Source organism: Macaca nemestrina, chromosome 15 (assembly GCF_043159975.1).
Source record: "Macaca nemestrina isolate mMacNem1 chromosome 15, mMacNem.hap1, whole genome shotgun sequence".
Taxonomy (NCBI): Eukaryota; Metazoa; Chordata; class Mammalia; order Primates; family Cercopithecidae; genus Macaca; species Macaca nemestrina.
The window spans coordinates 52212905-52230377 of NC_092139.1; the positions used below are offsets into that span (position 1 = coordinate 52212905).

The window sequence follows — 17473 nt, forward strand, 5'->3', positions numbered from 1 at the left end:
TCTGGGATGAGGCCTTTTCTTGACAGTTTGGGGTAGCGGGGGGAATCGATGATCCAGGAGTCCCCTGAGGGTGTCATCCCCCACCAGGCTGGCACCGATTTCTGGCTCCAGGTTCCCCAGAATTGCGGGGTGCGCACAGCTGGAAGGACCCAACCCCTGTTTTATAGTTGAGAAACTCAAGACTTAGACAAGTGAAACGACTTTTGCTTCATGACAGCTGGAACTGGAACCCAGGTCCTTGGACTCCCTTCAAGGATTAAACCTCATTTATTCTTGTATACACATGGTCGCTGTGTCCTGAGAAGTTACGAGTTGGCGAGATGAGCGTGGTTCAGATTTTTTGGCGTATTCTCCTGTTATCTTTCCAGGCCTTTCATTCATTCACTAATTCATACTTTCGGTTATTTACCTCTTCAGATACCTTCCCCGTTGATACTTTGTTAAAAGCTGTGGACCCATCTCCCTAGAAGAAAGGCACATTCCCTCATGCGCATAACTTCAGAGGATTCGTGGACCTTCTGTAGTCCCCTTGGATTGTGTGTCCAGTGCTCAGATTCCAGACCCTAGAAGGGTGAGGGAAACAGGCAGTGAGAAAAGGAGGGAGCGGCAGGTCTTAGGCTGTACGTACTTGGAAACCATTAGATGGAGCCAGTAGTTTCTTTTTTTCGCGGAGGCTGGAGTGCAGTGGGGCGATCTCGGCTCACTGCAACCTCTCTGCCTCCCGAGGTCAAGCAATCTTCCTTGCCGCAGCCTCCCGAGTAGCTGGGATTACAGGCGCCTGCCACCACGCCCAACTAATTTTTGTATTTTTAATAGAGACGGGGTTTTGCCTTGTTGGCCAGGCTGGTCTTGAATTCCAGACCTCAGGTGATCCACAGGCCTCGGTCTCCCAAAGTGCTGGGATTACAGGCATGAGCCACTGCGCCTGGCGGCCAGTACCTTTTAATAAAGAACGTTTTGAGAGAGAGACGGTTATTTAATGAAATCTGCTGACACACTTGCTGAGAGTTGTGATATTAGAACTTGCTTTCATTCCGACTTTAGTTATCCCTTTGCTTCCCATGAAGCTCCAGAGTGCTGACACAGTGCTTCAGGTTCTTGCCGTTGCTAGAAATAGCAAATAGATTTCTTAGAGTTTCAGTTGGAGCAAACACTGGAATTCTTGTGTTCTGGGCTCCATGTAGTAGACTAATTCATTTGCTTTTCTAGCCATGCAATGTTATTGCCTTGATCAAAATTATTTACAGTTTGGTACTTCCCAAAATAACAGAGATGGTTGTTATCCACATTGAAGGAAGTTGGTGCGAGAGGCCACTTTAATATGATAAACTCTTTGTTTTGCCGTTTTACTACTTTTCTTGAGGGGCTTGTTCCCTTGAGCCCCAATAGCTGAGTTGTGTGTTACCCTAGATTTTAGGATATGAACAGGATGTATAAACACTCAATGAAGTTGGGATCATCTGGGTTTGAGAGTTCAGCCTGTAAGACAGTTTTATTGACCACAGTCTTTTTTATTTTTATTTTTTTGAAACAGAGTCTGGCTCTGTTGCCCAGGCTATGCAATGGCACCGTCTCGCCTCACTGCTACCTCCGCCTCCCGAATTCAGACAATTCTCCTGCCTCTGCCTCCCGAGTAGCTGGGACTGCAGGCACGTGCTACCACACCTGACTGGTTTTTGTATTTTTAGTAGAGATGGGGCTTCACTGTGTTGGCCAGGCTGGTTTTGAACTCCTGACCTCGTGATCCACCCGTCTTGGCCTCCCAAAGTGCTGTGATTATAGGCATGAGCTACGGCGCCTGGCCTTGACCACATCCATTCAAGGCATGAACGTAAGCAACCGTGGCGAGGAAAGAGGTTCTGGTGAGACTCAGCATAATAGTAATTTTGGTAATACCAAGTAGAAATAATTTAGCTCAAAACTGGTTCCCATTATGAACTAAACTTGAAGATCAGTATCCAGCTCATTTCTCCAAAGTTAACCAAGTACGGAAGGGAACAAGCACTCCGCCCCGCTACCGAAAAAAAAATCACTTGGAATGTAAAATTTAATAGAGAAGGAAAGGAAGGAGATTAGAGAGGAAGATAGCTGGGTGCTGAACAGGGTTCAAGATTTACCCTTGAGTGAGGGGCTAAAATTGGCTTCACTGATAGGATGTGTGATCTGTGAGGAGGTTTGAAGTCATAGTATTTAACTACATGCTTTGGAGATGATCAGGTGATTGTAAACCTCCCACTGATTGATTTTTAAGTGCTTGAGAGTTGAGAAAGGAGCAGTGGTCAGCAATAACTGTGTGGTTAACCAACTTTTGGGTATCAGAAGGAAAAAAAATGCTGTCACTCTACAGCAACAGTTTCTTCCAGAGTATTTAAGAAACACTGTGTTAGATGGGCCAGGCACAGTGGCTCACGCCTGTAATCCCAGCACTTTGGAAGACTGAGGTGGGTGGATCACCTGAGGTCAGGAGTTTGAGACCAGCCTGGCCAACATGGTGAATTCCCGCCTCTATTAAAAATACAAAAAATTAGCTGGCCATGGTGGCACATGCCTGTAATCCCAGCTAATTGGGAGGCTGAGGCAGGAGAATTGGTTGAACCTGGGAGGTGGAGGCTGCAGTGACCAAGCTGGGATTAAAAAAAAAGAAGCACTGTAACACTGTGTTACGTGGCCCATCTTCTTTTTTTGACATTTAGTTCAGAATTTCACATACCATTAAGGTTATTAACGTTTTATCTTCAGTTCCCTTTTAGACTATGGCGACATACCTGGAGTTCATCCAGCAGAATGAAGAACGGGATGGTGTGCGTTTTAGCTGGAATGTGTGGCCTTCCAGCCGGCTGGAGGCTACAAGAATGGTTGTACCCCTGGCTTGTCTCCTTACTCCTTTGAAAGAACGTCCAGACCTACCTCCTGTACAATATGAACCTGTGCTTTGCAGCAGGCCAACTTGTAAAGCTGTTCTCAACCCACTTTGGTATGGATTCTTTTGAAACTGGTAAAAATGATAAATAAAATATATTATGACTTTTATGTGATGCTCATAAAAATCATTAAATTTGGGCAAGTCATCAAATTTGTGATGAGCAGTAGTGAAACTCTTAATGATTCTTGTGGTGAGTAGTAAGTGGTGAATATTTGTAGACATCTCCCTGGCCTGATAATTCCAGATAAAATTGGAATCTTACAGAAATGAGGTAGAGGGAGAGGATTTGTAATTCACTTTTTTTTTTTTTTTTTGGCTGATAATCAGTTTGCTTTTGGCTTAACTATAGACTTTATTGATTCCTCTTAATTTCCCAAAAGAATTCAAAAGCTTAGACTGTCTTGTCATGCTTCCCTGGTACAGGGATGCCATATGGCAGGGAGAAGTAGCAGGCAGAAGAAATTTTAGCTCTTAACAATTTGTTAAGTGTAATTTTTGTGTGTGTGTCCCTGATATAGTGACCTATTTCTTTTAAATGTGGACATTATTTGAAATGATTTTTAAACAGGTGGAGAGTGTCGTAACATTTTTATATGAGGGAACAGTTTTTACTTCATTCCCATTGCTTTTATTTAATGTGCCCATATATGAGTGCTGCTCTGATGTAAAATCGTAGCCACTGGTTATTAATTTTCTCCATGTAGAAAGAAGGGGAAAAGTACCTGAAGCGTTATCTTGAACCAGTTCGAGGAAGTGAAATGTGCTTGCCCAACTTTTCTTCAAGTGGTCTAAGTCAGGTTAAAATCTAGAAACATTTTCCTGTGTGTGAAATATGCTCTTAATGTTGGGATTTAGTAGTTTCACGTAGCTGGACAATAAAGATGTTAGAAAAAAATCATGAAGAGTATGTTAAGATAAAAGGCAAAAGGGAAATAACCTATAATTTATATAAATCATGACATTTAAAAAATTAGGAAATCGGCCGGGCGCGGTGGCTCAAGCCTGTAATCCCAGCACTTTGGGAGGCCGAGACGGGCGGATCACGAGGTCAGGAGATCGAGACCATCCTGGCTAACACGGTGAAACCCCGTCTCTACTAAAAAATACAAAAAACTAGCCGGGCGAGGTGGCGGGCACCTGTAGTCCCAGCTACTCGGGAGGCTGAGATAGGAGAATGGCGTGAACCCGGCAGGCGGAGCTTGCAGTGAGCCGAGATGGTGCCACTGCACTCCAGCCTGGGCGACAGAGCGAGACTCCGTCTCAAAAAAAAAAAAAAAAAAAAAAAAAAAAAATTAGGAAATCAAGAAACAGAAAAAGAGATTTAGTATTTCTTCACTGTGGCTATTTGATGGAAATTTTGGTGTACTTAGCCAGAATTCTAACTGCAGTGAACATTTTGCGTACTTGTACTTACTTACGCATACACATAGAAACATTTATTTGTGTGATTTACTAAACTTGAAATTTATAAATAAACGCTTTCTAACTTAAAAATAAAAGTGGTACCTACTAACAGTATTTATCTTTCTCACAGTCAGGTTGATTATCGAGCAAAACTTTGGGCCTGTAATTTCTGTTTTCAAAGAAATCAGGTATGTGAATTATTTAACAAAATATGTTATATGTTTTATTTTAGTTGTATTATGAAAAAAGTTGTTAGGTTGAATTTGTGTTTACACTGGCAGTGAGCAGTTTCTGCTGAACTCAGGGTGATAGCTTTTGGTAAGCACAATATTGAATTTGAACATTTGTGGTTTATTCTGTTGAATGGTTTTCTTGAGTCCTTGTCATTTGCTTGGGACTGGGGGCAGGGCGCTCATTGAATTCCCTTTTACACATTTTCTGTAGGCAGTGAATCTGTGACCCTAAGAAAGCACCTGTTGTTCATATTTCTCTTGACTTCGGTATATTCTAATTGGATAGTGTACATTACTAAATTTTCATTTTCTGATCTTTCTAACTTTTAGGGTCCAGGTATCAGTGCTGAGCTTCTTTTGATTTAAAAATTTTTAAAGTACCAAACTAGAAGGAGCTCACAAGTCACAAGAGAGACTTCTCTATAAAAATAACTGTGCGGCCAGGCACGGTGGCTCATGCTGGTAATCCCAGCATTTTGGGAGGCTGAGGCGGGTGGATCACGAGGTCAGGAGATCAAGATCATCTTGGCCAACATGGTGAAACCCCATCTCTACTAAAAATACAAAAATTAGGCCAGGCGCGGTGGCTTACGCCTGTAATCCCAGCACTTTGGGAGGCCGAGGCAGGTAGATCATGAGGTCAAGAGATCGAGACCATCCCGGCCAACATGGTGAAACCCCCTCTCTACTAAAAATACAAAAATTAGCCTGGCATGGTGGGTGCCTATAGTCCAAGCTACTTGGGAGGCCGAGGCAGGAGAATCCACCTGAACCTGGGAGGCGGAGGTTGCAGTGAGCCGAGATCCATGCCACTGCACTCCAGCCTGGTGACAGAGCAAGACTCCGTCTCAAAAAAAAAAAACAGAAAATTAGCTGGGCATGGTGGCACATCCCTGTAATCCCAGCTGCTCGGGAGGCTGAGGCAGGAGAATTGCTTGAACCCGGGAGGTGGAGGTTGCAGTCAGCTGAGATTGCGCCATTGCACTCCAGCCTGGCGACAGGGTGAAACTCCATCTCAAAAAAGAAAAAAAAAAGTAACTACGTGTAGTGGAAGTGTTCTAAGACTGGATTGTGGTAATTATTGCACAACTGTACATTTCCTAAAACTACTTGACTTGTGCACTTAAAACGAGTGAAATTTTTTGTAAACTATACCTTAATAAAGTTGTTAGAAAAAAATTGTGTCTACTGTAGTGTACACTGTTCTAACAGATCTTAAGCTCTTCACATGCATTTGTTCATATATTTGATCATCATTACAATTACTCATTCTCAGATGCAGCACGTAAGTCTAGTGATGAAGAGAACAGTGTGCAATTGATGACTGACTATAGGTTCAGAAACTATAAGCAGATGTCATTCAAAATGTATCTTCATGAGAGATTCAGAAGTATATACAAATCTTGGCCGGGCGCGGTGGCTCACGCCTGTAATCTTAGCACTTTGGGAGGCCAAGGCGGGTGGATCACGAGGTCAGGAGATCGAGACTATCCTGGCTAACATGGTGAAACCCCGTCTCTACTAAAAATACAAAAAATTAGCCAGGCATAGTGGCGAGTGCCTTAGTCCCAACTACTTGGGAGGCTGAGGCAGGAGAATGGCATGAACCCAAGAGGCAGAGCTTGCAGTGAGCCGAGATCGCGCCACTGCACTCCGGCCTGCTGACAGAGCGAGACTCCGTCTCAAAAAAAAAAAAAAAAAGAAGTTATACAAATCTGAAAAGCATATCTGCTCCCTATTACATTTGGGATTAATGTCTCTGTTTAGTATAATTTATTATAAAAATTCTAAGGCAGGGTAGCATAGTGGCTAAAGAGCCAGAGATTTGTAGCTAGACTGCCTGGGTTTGACTCTCAGATCTCCCACTTATTTCCTGTGTAACTTTGGGCAGGTCACTTAACTGCCTATGCCTTCATTTCCTTGTCTTTAAAATTAGGATGATAGTTTAGTATACCTATAGTCACTTCATGAGATTATTGTGAGAATTAAACTGACTTAATGAGTATAAAGGACTTAGAACAGTGCTTGGCACATGGTTAAGTGCCATATAAGTATTTGATATTATTATGCTTACCTGAGATCGTCACCTGCCAATTTACAAGTATGATCTGCAAATCTATGTGTCCTAAGTGGAAATAATCTTTTGTAACCTTCCTAGCTGGACAGTGTGGGGGTTTTCTAGCTCTAAATGAATATAGAGCTGGAAGATGGAGGGATCAGAGTGATCTCGGTCTCTTTTGCTCCCTTCTGTGCAGCTGGCTGACTGGGTGGGTGAATAGGGCCTCTCCAGGTTGCTGGAAGGTGGCTGGTGTGTCTGTAGTCATTGATCGAGCTTTACCCTGCTGGGAGCTGCAGCCAGTGGGCAGTCATGGCCAGGATGGGGCTAGAGTCTTCTGCTGGCTCTGACTGAGATTCCTGCTGGGGCTCGCATGCCCAGTTGTACCCCTCTCTCCCAACCAGAGGCCCCTTAAAGCTGCCTGTCAGCTCCTCAGCAGCACTCACATTTGATCACTCTGAGGTCACTGGCCTGGCGTGATCATCTGCTCAACTTGGGGAGATGGACCTAAACTTGTGTTTTTAATGTAAAGCTAAAGACTATTTGGGGGCCGGGCGCGGTGGCTCAAGCCTGTAATCCCAGCACTTTGGGAGGCCGAGACGGGCGGATCACAAGGTCAGGAGATCGAGACCATCCTGGCTAACATGGTGAAACCCCGTCTCTACTAAAAATACAAAAAACTAGCCGGGCGAGGTGGCGGGCGCCTGTAGTCCCAGCTACTCCGGAGGCTGAGGCAGGAGAATGGCGTGAACCCGGGAGGCGGAGCTTGCAGTGAGCTGAGATCCGGCCACTGCACTCCAGCCTGGGCGACAGAGCGAGACTCCGTCTCAAAAAAAAAAAAAAAAAAAAAAAGACTATTTGGATTATAAACCAACCCACAAGCTGTGAATTTAAAACATTTGCAGAGAGTTTTAAAAACAAAAGAAAATGCCTGTGGCATTATGTTGACTGGATAAAACAAGTTCCACATTGTATATATGGGATGTTCTCAACTGTGCTTAAGTCTGGAAGGAAATATGCCAAGAGATTGACAGTAGCTGCCTCTAGGCGATAGGATTTTGGGAGGTTTCCTCCCTTGTTTGCTTCTATTTTCCTGGACTTGCCAATTTTTCTATATTGCATATGTATTACTTTATTGATAATAGCAAAAATAATAAACCTAAATAAAGTCTTTGGCTTTATTTAGACTATTGACTATTGATGAAATAGGTGAAATCTCAACCTTTAATTTGCAGGGCAAAACTTAAGAACTGGTTTTCATTTGTGTGTTTTTGACTAGGCGTGGTGGCTCATGCCTGTAATCCCAGCCCTTTGGGAGGCTAAGGCGAGAAAATCACTTGAAGCCAGGAGTTCAAGACCAGCCTGGGCAACATAAAGTGTGTTTTTAAACATTTGGAAGTTACAACAATAACTTAAAACTGCTCTAAAAAATATTTTTTTAAGAAGATAGAAAATGATATAAATATAAGGCAGAGTTAGAAATTTTAAATGTTGAGTTTTATATTTTTGTAACATGTCCTGTATTTTGTGCTTTCAGAATAAATTTGTGGTCATTAACATTTTTTTCTTCTTTTTTGAGACAGGGTCTCGCTCTCTTTCCTAGGCTGGAGTGCAGTAGCGCAATCATGACTCAACTGCAGCCTAAACCTCCTGGGCTCAAGTGATCTTCCCACCTCAGCCTTCCGAGTAGCTGGGACTACAGATGCGAGCCACCATGCCTAACTAATTATTTTATTTCTTGTATAGAGACAGGGTCTCACGGTGTTGCCCAAGCTAGTCTCAAGCTCCTGGGCTCCAGTGTTCTTCTCGTCTTGGCATCATCATTTTTACACGTGGAAAATCAAAAGTGTAATATAGATATGCCAGCCCTAATAAAATTGTTTCCTTCTTTTCAGTTTCCTCCAGCTTATGGAGGCATATCTGAGGTGAATCAGCCTGCTGAATTGATGCCTCAATTTTCTACAATTGAGTACATGATACAGGTAATTTCTTTGTTGTGCATTTAATGAGCAATGTTAAATATTGAATTTCTCTTGAAATCCTTTATCTTCCATGTCTCTTACCTGGCCAAGGACTTAAAGCTGTGAGGACAGCAGGATCCTAACCCTTAGGTTTGATGTGTGTGCATTTACTGGCATTGTTTTCAAGTCCTGATATTATAGAAGGCTACTGAAAAGGTAGAACTGACTAAATTCCAAACCCGTCCTCTGTAGCCTTCTCCATCTCAGTTGATGGTACCCCATCATCTAGTTGTTCAGCTTCACAACCTTAGACTTATCCTTGACCTCTCTCTTTCATGTTCCATATCCAATTCACTGGAAAATCCCATTGACTCTGTATTAGAAATTTATCCAGAATCCACCCACTTCCCCCTCCCTACTGCCAACTGCCCTGGGCCAGTCACTGCTTCTTACTTGAATCTCCTAATTGTTCTCCCTAATGTTACCATTGCCTATTTATACATTATTCTTCACCCAGCAGCCAGAGTAACTCTTTAAAAACAAATCATGTTACTTCTCTGTTCAGAAAACCTCAGTGGTGAAAATGGCTTTCCTTTACCCAGGGTAAAAGACAGTTTTCAAAGCCCTGCATGTTACCACTCCAACCCCAGTATCTGCTAGTGTCCTCGTTCAGCCCAGTGGGCCTCCTTGACTCTCCTCAAATGTGCTAACACTCCTGCTTGAGGACCTCTGCTCTAGCTTTTCCCTGAGGCTGGAGCTCTCCCCTGTATCTGTAGTGCTCCTTCCGTCTCCTCCCTCAGGCTTTGCTCAAACATTTTTTTCTTTTTTCTTTTTTCTTTTTTTTTTTTTTTAAGAGTCTCGTGCTGTAGCCCAGACTGGAGTGCAGTGGCATGATCTCAGCTCACTGCAACCTCCGCCTCCTGGGTTCAAGCAATTCTCCTGCCTCAGCCTCCCAAGTTGCTGGGATTACAAGGTGAACCCCACTATGCCTGGCTAATTTTTGTATTTTTAGTAGAGACGAGGTTTCACCATGTTGGCCAGGCTAGTCTTGAACTCCTGACCTCGTGATCTACCCACCTTGGCCTCCCAAAGTGCTGGGATTACAGGCATGAGCCACTGCACCCGGCCCTCTTTTTCTTTTTTTTATGATGGGGTCTTGCTCTGTTGCCCAGGCTGGTATGTAGTAGCGCAACCATAGTTTACTGCAGCCTCCAATTGGGCTCAAGGGATCAAGGGATCCTCCTGCCTCTGCCTCCCGAGTAGCTGGGACCACAGGCATGTGCCATCATGCCCAACTAATTTTTAAATTTTTATACTTTTTGTTGTTGTTAGAGACGGGGTCTCGCCATGTTGCCAGGCTGGTCTTGAACTCCTGGGCTTAAGCAATCCTCCCATCTTAGCCTCCCAAAGTGCTGGCATTACAGGCATGAACCCAGCTCACATGCTACTTTCTAAATGAGTCTGCCCTGACTTCTCTGTTGAACAGTTGACTCTGCCCTCTGCCTCTCCTCCTGGTGTTTGCAGTCTCCCTTAACCTCTCCATTCCAGAAAGCTTACTCCTTGAGGCAAGTAGAAGTCTTTGTTCTTTCTGTTCACTGTGTGTCCCAGGACCTGGAACAATGTCTGGCATGTAGGAAGTATTAAAAAATGTTGAGTAAGTTGTTGGATACAAATAGTTTTTATGTTTAGTTTGATTTAATAGAATCTAAGTCATTTAATGAGTTAATTAGAGCTTTGTGTAGATGTCCTTATCTCCTAAAACTAAATATAGATGAAGACTTAAGATTTTCATACCTAATTTGCCTTAAAAAGTGCTGGTTAAGTCTATTTGTATATTGATCATTATACTGTTTTTCTTTGCCCAAAGCGAGGTGCTCAGTCCCCTCTGATCTTTCTCTATGTGGTTGACACATGCCTGGAGGAAGATGACCTTCAAGCACTCAAAGAGTCCCTGCAGATGTCCCTGAGTCTTCTTCCTCCAGATGCTCTGGTGGGTCTGATCACATTTGGAAGGATGGTGCAGGTTCATGAACTAAGCTGTGAAGGAATCTCCAAAAGTTATGTCTTCCGAGGGACCAAGGATTTAACTGCAAAGCAAATACAGGTTTGTACCTTACTTTTACAGGAGCAGGAACAAGGACTTTTTTCTTTCCTTTTCTTTTAAAGAGACTAGGGTGTAGCCCAGGCTGGAGTTCAGTGGTGTGATCATGGCTCACTGTAGCCTTGAATTCCTGGGCTCGAGCCATTGGCCCACCTCAGCCTCCTGAGTAGATGGGACTAGAGGCACGTGCCACCACACCCAATTGAGGACATTTCTTAAAAATTAGTCATTCACTTTTCGTGTCATTGGAAATGAATCTTTTTGGCCTTTTTTTTTAAGGATATGTTGGGCCTGACCAAGCCAGCCATGCCCATGCAGCAAGCACGACCTGTGCAACCACAGGAGCACCCTTTTGCTTCAACCAGGTGAGATCCCAACATGAAGTGTTACATGTACTATGATGGACAGGCAGATGATCCACGGGTAAGGAAAGAAAAATATTAGAACTTTTATTTTCTTATTATTAGAGGAAAAGATAAATGGTTAAGCCTCATCAGTATTCAGTATTTTGTCAAAAAGGTTTTGAGACCACTGTGCTCAATTGCTGTGCTTAGACATTCCACATCTGATGTCCTTTTTGATGCTTAAGTAAAACTGGAAAAACTGAAAAGACTTCTTTCATGTGTCCTCAAACATACTTAAGACCGGGTATTCACTTCACTCAGCCCATTGAGCGCCTGGGGCTGCCCTAGACTGGGCTAGCAAGCTCGATAAAATGCATCGCCCGACATGCTGAAGACAACCTCTTACTCTCAAGGCTTAAGAGAAGCACAGATTAGAATGATGAGGAATGATGACGATTGTCCACCTAAATGGACCTCCCATAGACTGAACTTGTGTTAGGCACGTCCTTAGGATTTCTTTGCTGCCTAAAAGTTAATTAAACTGAATTGCTTCTTTTCAAGACAATTTTTTTTCCATGCAGCATATTTAAATTGCTAAGTATTGGGCTTTATATCCCTCAATAAAACTGCTTTAAATTGTTTTGTGTTAGTAGAGAGATAGCTTTGAAGAAAAAAATTACCAGTCATTTACTACTCCGAATAATTATCTTGGAGAGCAATAATTGTGTGGCATCTAGTGTTGAAGACCATAGTACTTTATTCAATCTGGGTTGATGTGTCTGTTCAAAATCTTGCAGATTTCTGCAGCCTGTTCACAAGATTGATATGAACCTCACTGATCTTCTTGGGGAGCTACAGAGGGACCCATGGCCAGTAACTCAGGGGAAGAGACCTTTGCGATCCACTGGCGTTGCTTTGTCCATTGCTGTTGGCTTGCTGGAGGTAATTTGGAATTTACCAGGACCTCTCAAATCATACAGACTTGCTCTCAGAAAATATATTTGTTGGCTTTGTTTGAAAAATCACTTGTGATCTAAGTCAACCATGTGTGTTAATGTGTCAGAAAGCATTTCAGGCATCATTATCATGCATGTTGAGGGAGCCCCTCAACATTTTGAAAATGCCAAAAGTTTTCATGAAAAACTGAGAATTAGAGCAATGGGGAGCACTCACAGCGAATTAATAAAAGTGTGCAAACCCATCAGGTTGGAAGAAGGTAAGTGCTGCTTTTCTGCATTATCATCTGTAGTATTCTGCAGTATCACCACTTTTTAGAACAGCTGGAGAGAATGCATCTTCGGAGTATTTCTATTGGGAAATTGAAACCATACACAGAGGTGGGGCTGTATACTTCTAACATGCTGCCATTCGCTATTTTAGGGCACTTTTCCAAACACGGGAGCCAGGATCATGCTGTTTACTGGAGGTCCCCCTACCCAAGGGCCTGGCATGGTGGTTGGAGATGAATTAAAGATTCCTATTCGTTCTTGGCATGATATTGAGAAAGATAATGCACGATTCATGAAAAAGGCAACGAAGGTAGGTGCTCTTGGGTACGGGTTGTAATTCTGAAAGCCCATTGTCAGGTTTGGGCTGCTCTGGAGTGACAGCTACTTTGCTGTCATGTGTCATGGTCAGCAAGACGCTGTTTCAGAGACAGTTTTCTGACCCTAGCTGCTATTAAATTATTGCTCCTACTTTCAGACCTTAATTAGAGTGAGTGGCCTTAAAACTACTCAAAGGGTTTTGACATTGAAAATTATATTTTTATTTTATTCAGATATTTTTGAAAATGATTTCCAGGCTGGGCCTGGTGGCTCACGGCTGTAATCCCAGCACTTTGGAAGCGGGGGGGTGGATCACTTCCGGTCAGGAGTTCAAGACCAGCCTAACCAACATGGTGAAACCCTGTCTCTACTAAAAGTACAAAAATTAAGCCAGGTGTGGTGGCTCACGCCTATAGTCCCAGCACTTTGGGATGCCCAGGCAGGCGGATCACTTGAGGTCAGGAGTTTGAGACCAGTCTTGCCAACATGGTGAAAACCCCGTCTGTACTAAAAATACAAAAATTAGCTGGGTGTGGTGACATGTTCCTGTAATTTCAGCTACTCAGGAGGCTGAGGCATGAGAATCCGTTGAACCTGGGAGGCAGAGGTTTCAGTGAGCTGAGATCGTGCCACTGCACTCCAGCCTGGGTGACGGCATGAGACTCTGTCTCAAAAAATAAATAAATAAAAATAAAATTACAAAAATTTGCTGGGGATAGTGGCGCATGCTTTTAATCCCAGCTACTTGGGAGGCTGAGGCAGGAGGATCACTTGTACCCGTGAGGTGGAGATCGCACCACTGCACTCCAGCCTGGGCAACAGAGAGAGACTATCACAAAAAGAGAAAAGAAAATGATTTACATATTTTTATATTTGATTACCTCCTTTGGTGTATTCAGGTATACCTTGGGAATAATGTCAGTGTTTCCTAATGATAGCTTTCCTCTCTTCACAGCACTATGAGATGCTTGCTAATCGAACAGCTGCAAATGGTCACTGCATTGATATTTATGCTTGTGCCCTTGATCAAACTGGACTTTTGGAGATGAAATGTTGTGCAAATCTTACTGGGTATGTTGACAGCAAAAACCTGGGCAGAGTGAGAGTGTTATTTTAAGGAAAGAGAAATTAGTGATGGAGCCATAGGAATGGGCATGGCCAACTTGGAGAAGCTTTCAGGTAGCTCTGGGCTGTGGTTTCAGTGACTGGGGAGGGCTCCTTGGAGAAGGAAGCAGTGATGAGTAGGAGGGCTTAAGGGTTCACTACAAACAAGTCATTTCAGAGTAACTTCATTTCTTCCTTAGAGTTGTTAACACTTTTACAGAGACCAGGCCAGGAAAGCAAGCAGTATGGACTATCTGGCCTTCATCAGGGCACTTCCTTTTGAGAAGTGGGGAAAACAGGGTCTGAATGCTGAAGCAACTAGGAGAAACTTGACCTGGCTAAGTGGCCGTACTTTGTGGCTAATTCCAAGTGCACTCAACCTAGAGGCTGTACTGACACAGAGCCTAATTCAGTATTATATTCACAGGCCAGAGTGTGGAGCAGTAGTTCTCAACATGTGGTGGTGTCCAGACCTGCAGCCTTAGGGGCTCCTGGGAACTGATTGGAATTGTATATTTCTAGGCCTTACCCGGACCTCCTGAATCGGAAACCCCAGGAATACAGCTCTCTAGGAGATTCTGGGGCACATGAAAAAGTGTAGGAACCGCTGATGAGCACTGGTCTGAAGCTGGCTACCTATTGTTATCTTCAGGGAAGCTTTAAAAACTACTCTTTCTTTAGGTCTTGTCCTCAGAGATTCTGATTTAGTTAGCATGAGGTGTAGCCTGGGCATCAGCATTTTTAAAGTTTCTCCCGTGATTCTAACATAGAGCCGAGTTTGAGAACCATGCAGCATCTTGAGCCTCACTCTAGACCTGAATCAGAACCTGCATTTGAACAATATTGCAGGTGATTTGCATGCACAGAAGTTTGAGAAGCATCATAGAGCTGTGGAATGGGCCTGAGATTCTGCATTTCTAACAAGCTCCCGGGTGATGCTGCTGGTCCCCAGTGAGTAAAGGGAATAGAAGGTAGAACCAGAATCAGCTGGAGTTGTCCTAGAGTGCAGCAGATGAGTTAGGTGATAGAATTAGGGTCCCAAATGATACTGATATAGCTATCTCAGTAATCCACATTTAATAGTATGAACTCCTACCAGGGCCTTCCAGGAGTTCTGACTCAGAATGTCCATAGAAAAGCTTTAGTGTATTTGTGAACATCCTTAGATTGTGTACTAGAGTTTGTGTGAACTTTTTCTGTGAAGAACTACCATCTGGTGCACACGTGTTAGTACAGCTCAAGGTGAGCCAACAGTGTGGGATGACTTCCAGCAAAGGCAAGGTGATCCTAGGCTGCGCTATAGGAGGAGATTATCTTCAGGGAAGACCATATTCTTGGTTTCTTTGGTGCTAGTCACACCTTATCCAAATATATTGTTTTCTTTTCTGAGCATTGCAATTTCAAGGGGCGATAGGAGATGAACTGGAAATGTTTGAAGAAGAGCAGTGGTGGAGAGTCCTGAAAACTGTCATGTGAGGAATGATTGAAGGAGCTGGAAAAGATTAAGCTGAAGACACGTGGGGTGTGAGAACTGTATTCAACAGTTGAGGGACTTTCCTGTGAAGGAATCTGATTTGTTCTGTATATGACCAAAGGGTGGAACTAGAACCAAACCAGTGGGTGGAAGCTGCTGGCAAATGAAATTTCACTCAATATCAAGAAGGGCCTTTCTTAACAGAGCTGTTCAAACACAGAATTGGACAGTTCGGGGAGGAAGCTCCCGATGCTGGAGGAGTTCAAGCCTAGTCTGGATGTAACTTGGCAGGTATTTTGTAGAGGGGTTGGTTGAGAGTTCGTATTAGAATTGTGTGAATGTCACAGAAAACCCAAAATAAGTTTGTTTCTCTGGAGGTGGGCAGCCCGGGGCTAGTATGTTGCTTTCATCTAGGGGCTGAGGCTCCTACTCAGTTGCTCTGCCACATTCATATGCCATCGGTGGCTCAAGACAGTTGCTGGAGCTCTAGCCATTTACAGCAGCAGGAAGGAGGAAAGGTCAGAGAAGGATTGCTCTTCCTGGAGGAACACACTCCACACGTAAAGGACACAGTAACAGGCAGAACTCACACGCCAACAGAGGCACATGGCCACAGGCAAGGCAGGCTGGAAAATGTCATTGTTCCAGGAAACTAAGGAAGAGGTAGATATTTGGTGCCAAACAGCTGACTCCTCACTAGACGGTTCAGACGCTCTGAGATGGCCGGGCCAGATGATCTTTCTTGTGTTCTTCCAGATTCTGAGATCTTGTTTTATGAATGACATTTGGAGGCATAACTTGCATCAAGCTGTGCTTCTCTGTCCAAATGCATGAAATGCTGACATTTTACACAATGTTTTCCTCTTAACTTCAGTAAGGGATTGTGTTAATACTTACGAATTGGAAAAAATAATTCTTGTAAGTCAAGAATTCAGTGTTTTGAGGCAGTAAATTAACCTGAAAAGGATATCCCACAGGCCTGGGTATTTTCCCATACCAAAGAACTGTGAGAGGAATTAGACTTGTTCTTATTCTGTTTAATGCTTTAGAAGTAGTTTCTTTCCTAAGTGTGAATTGAACATGCTGTTTTTTATTTTTTAATTTATTTTATTTTATTACCTACTTATTTATTATTATTATTATTATTATTATTTTTTTTTTTTTTTTTGAGAAGCAGTCTTGCTCTGTCACCCAGGCTGGAGTGCAGTGGTGCGATCTTGGCTCACTACAACCTCTGCCTCCTGGGTTCAAGTGATTCTCCTGCCTCAGCCTCCTGAGTAGCTGGGATTATAGCTACTAATTTTTGTGTTTTTAGTAGAGATGGGGTTTCACGATGTTGTCTAGGCTGGTCTTGAATTCCTGACTGCAAGTGATCCGGCCTCCCAAAGTGCTGGGATTACAGGCGTGAGCCACTGTGCCCAGCCTGTTTTTTGTATTTAAATTAATCAGTAGCACCTTTAGGGACCTGGTTTCTTTTTTTCTTTAAATTATTTTTGTGGCCGGGCGCGGTGGCTCAAGCCTGTAATCCCAGCACTTTGGGAGGCCGAGACGGGCGGATCACGAGGTCAGGAGATCGAGACCATCCTGCCTAACACGGTGAAACCCCGTCTCTACTAAAAAATACAAAAAACTAGCCGGGCGAGGTGGCTGGCGCCTGTAGTCCCAGCTACTCGGGAGGCTGAGGCAGGAGAATAGCGTAAACCCGGGAGGCGGAGCTTGCAGTGAGCTGAGATCCGGCCACTGCACTCCAGCCTGGGTGACAGAGCGAGACTCCGTCTCAAAAAAAAAAAAAAAAAAAAAAAAAAATTATTTTTGTAAATACTGAGGGAGCATCTGAATGGCTTTCAATCTTCCTAATATTCACTTGATTGTTTTCTTCTTACCTAGAGGCTACATGGTAATGGGAGATTCTTTCAACACTTCTCTCTTCAAGCAGACATTCCAAAGAATCTTTACTAAAGATTTTAATGGAGATTTCCGAATGGCATTTGGTGCTACTTTGGACGTAAAGGTACAGTAGACTTTTTTTTTTTTTTGATGTAGACTCACTGTACTGCCCAGGCTGATCTCAAACTCCTGGCTTCAGGCAATTTTCCCACCTCAGTGTCCCAAAGTGCTGGAATTACAGGCATGAGCCGCTGTACCTGGCCATACTTTTAAAACTTCAATGGAATTATAGTGTTCTTACATTTTCAATCAATATCCAGACTTCAGGCAACCCCCACCTGCTGGACACGGGTGTGTAAAAGCCAATTAAGAGGATCTCAACCAAATGGCTGTTACAAAGCATGTTATTCACTTTATCACTTTTCTTCTTGAGTATGAC

General features: G+C 43.4%; 1 protein-coding gene across 4 annotated transcripts in view; it reads left to right on the forward strand.

Moving 5' to 3' along the window:
• The window catches only part of LOC105486826 (SEC23 homolog B, COPII coat complex component), a 49864-nt gene that overhangs the window by 306 nt on the left and 32085 nt on the right, over positions 1 to 17473 (forward strand). For 3 of the 4 annotated variants that reach the window (XM_011749888.3, XM_011749889.3, XM_071079726.1), the window contains exons 2-10: positions 2740 to 2974; positions 4458 to 4515; positions 8512 to 8598; positions 10445 to 10681; positions 10958 to 11043; positions 11820 to 11964; positions 12403 to 12561; positions 13525 to 13640; positions 17035 to 17158. In XM_011749888.3, the coding sequence (XP_011748190.1) occupies positions 2754 to 2974; positions 4458 to 4515; positions 8512 to 8598; positions 10445 to 10681; positions 10958 to 11043; positions 11820 to 11964; positions 12403 to 12561; positions 13525 to 13640; positions 17035 to 17158 (1233 nt within the window). In that variant the 5' untranslated portion in view covers positions 2740 to 2753. Of the gene's footprint in view, positions 1 to 417; positions 572 to 2739; positions 2975 to 4457; positions 4516 to 8511; positions 8599 to 10444; positions 10682 to 10957; positions 11044 to 11819; positions 11965 to 12402; positions 12562 to 13524; positions 13641 to 17034; positions 17159 to 17473 lie in introns of all 4 variants that reach the window. The other variant, XM_011749890.3, reaches the window with a different exon arrangement.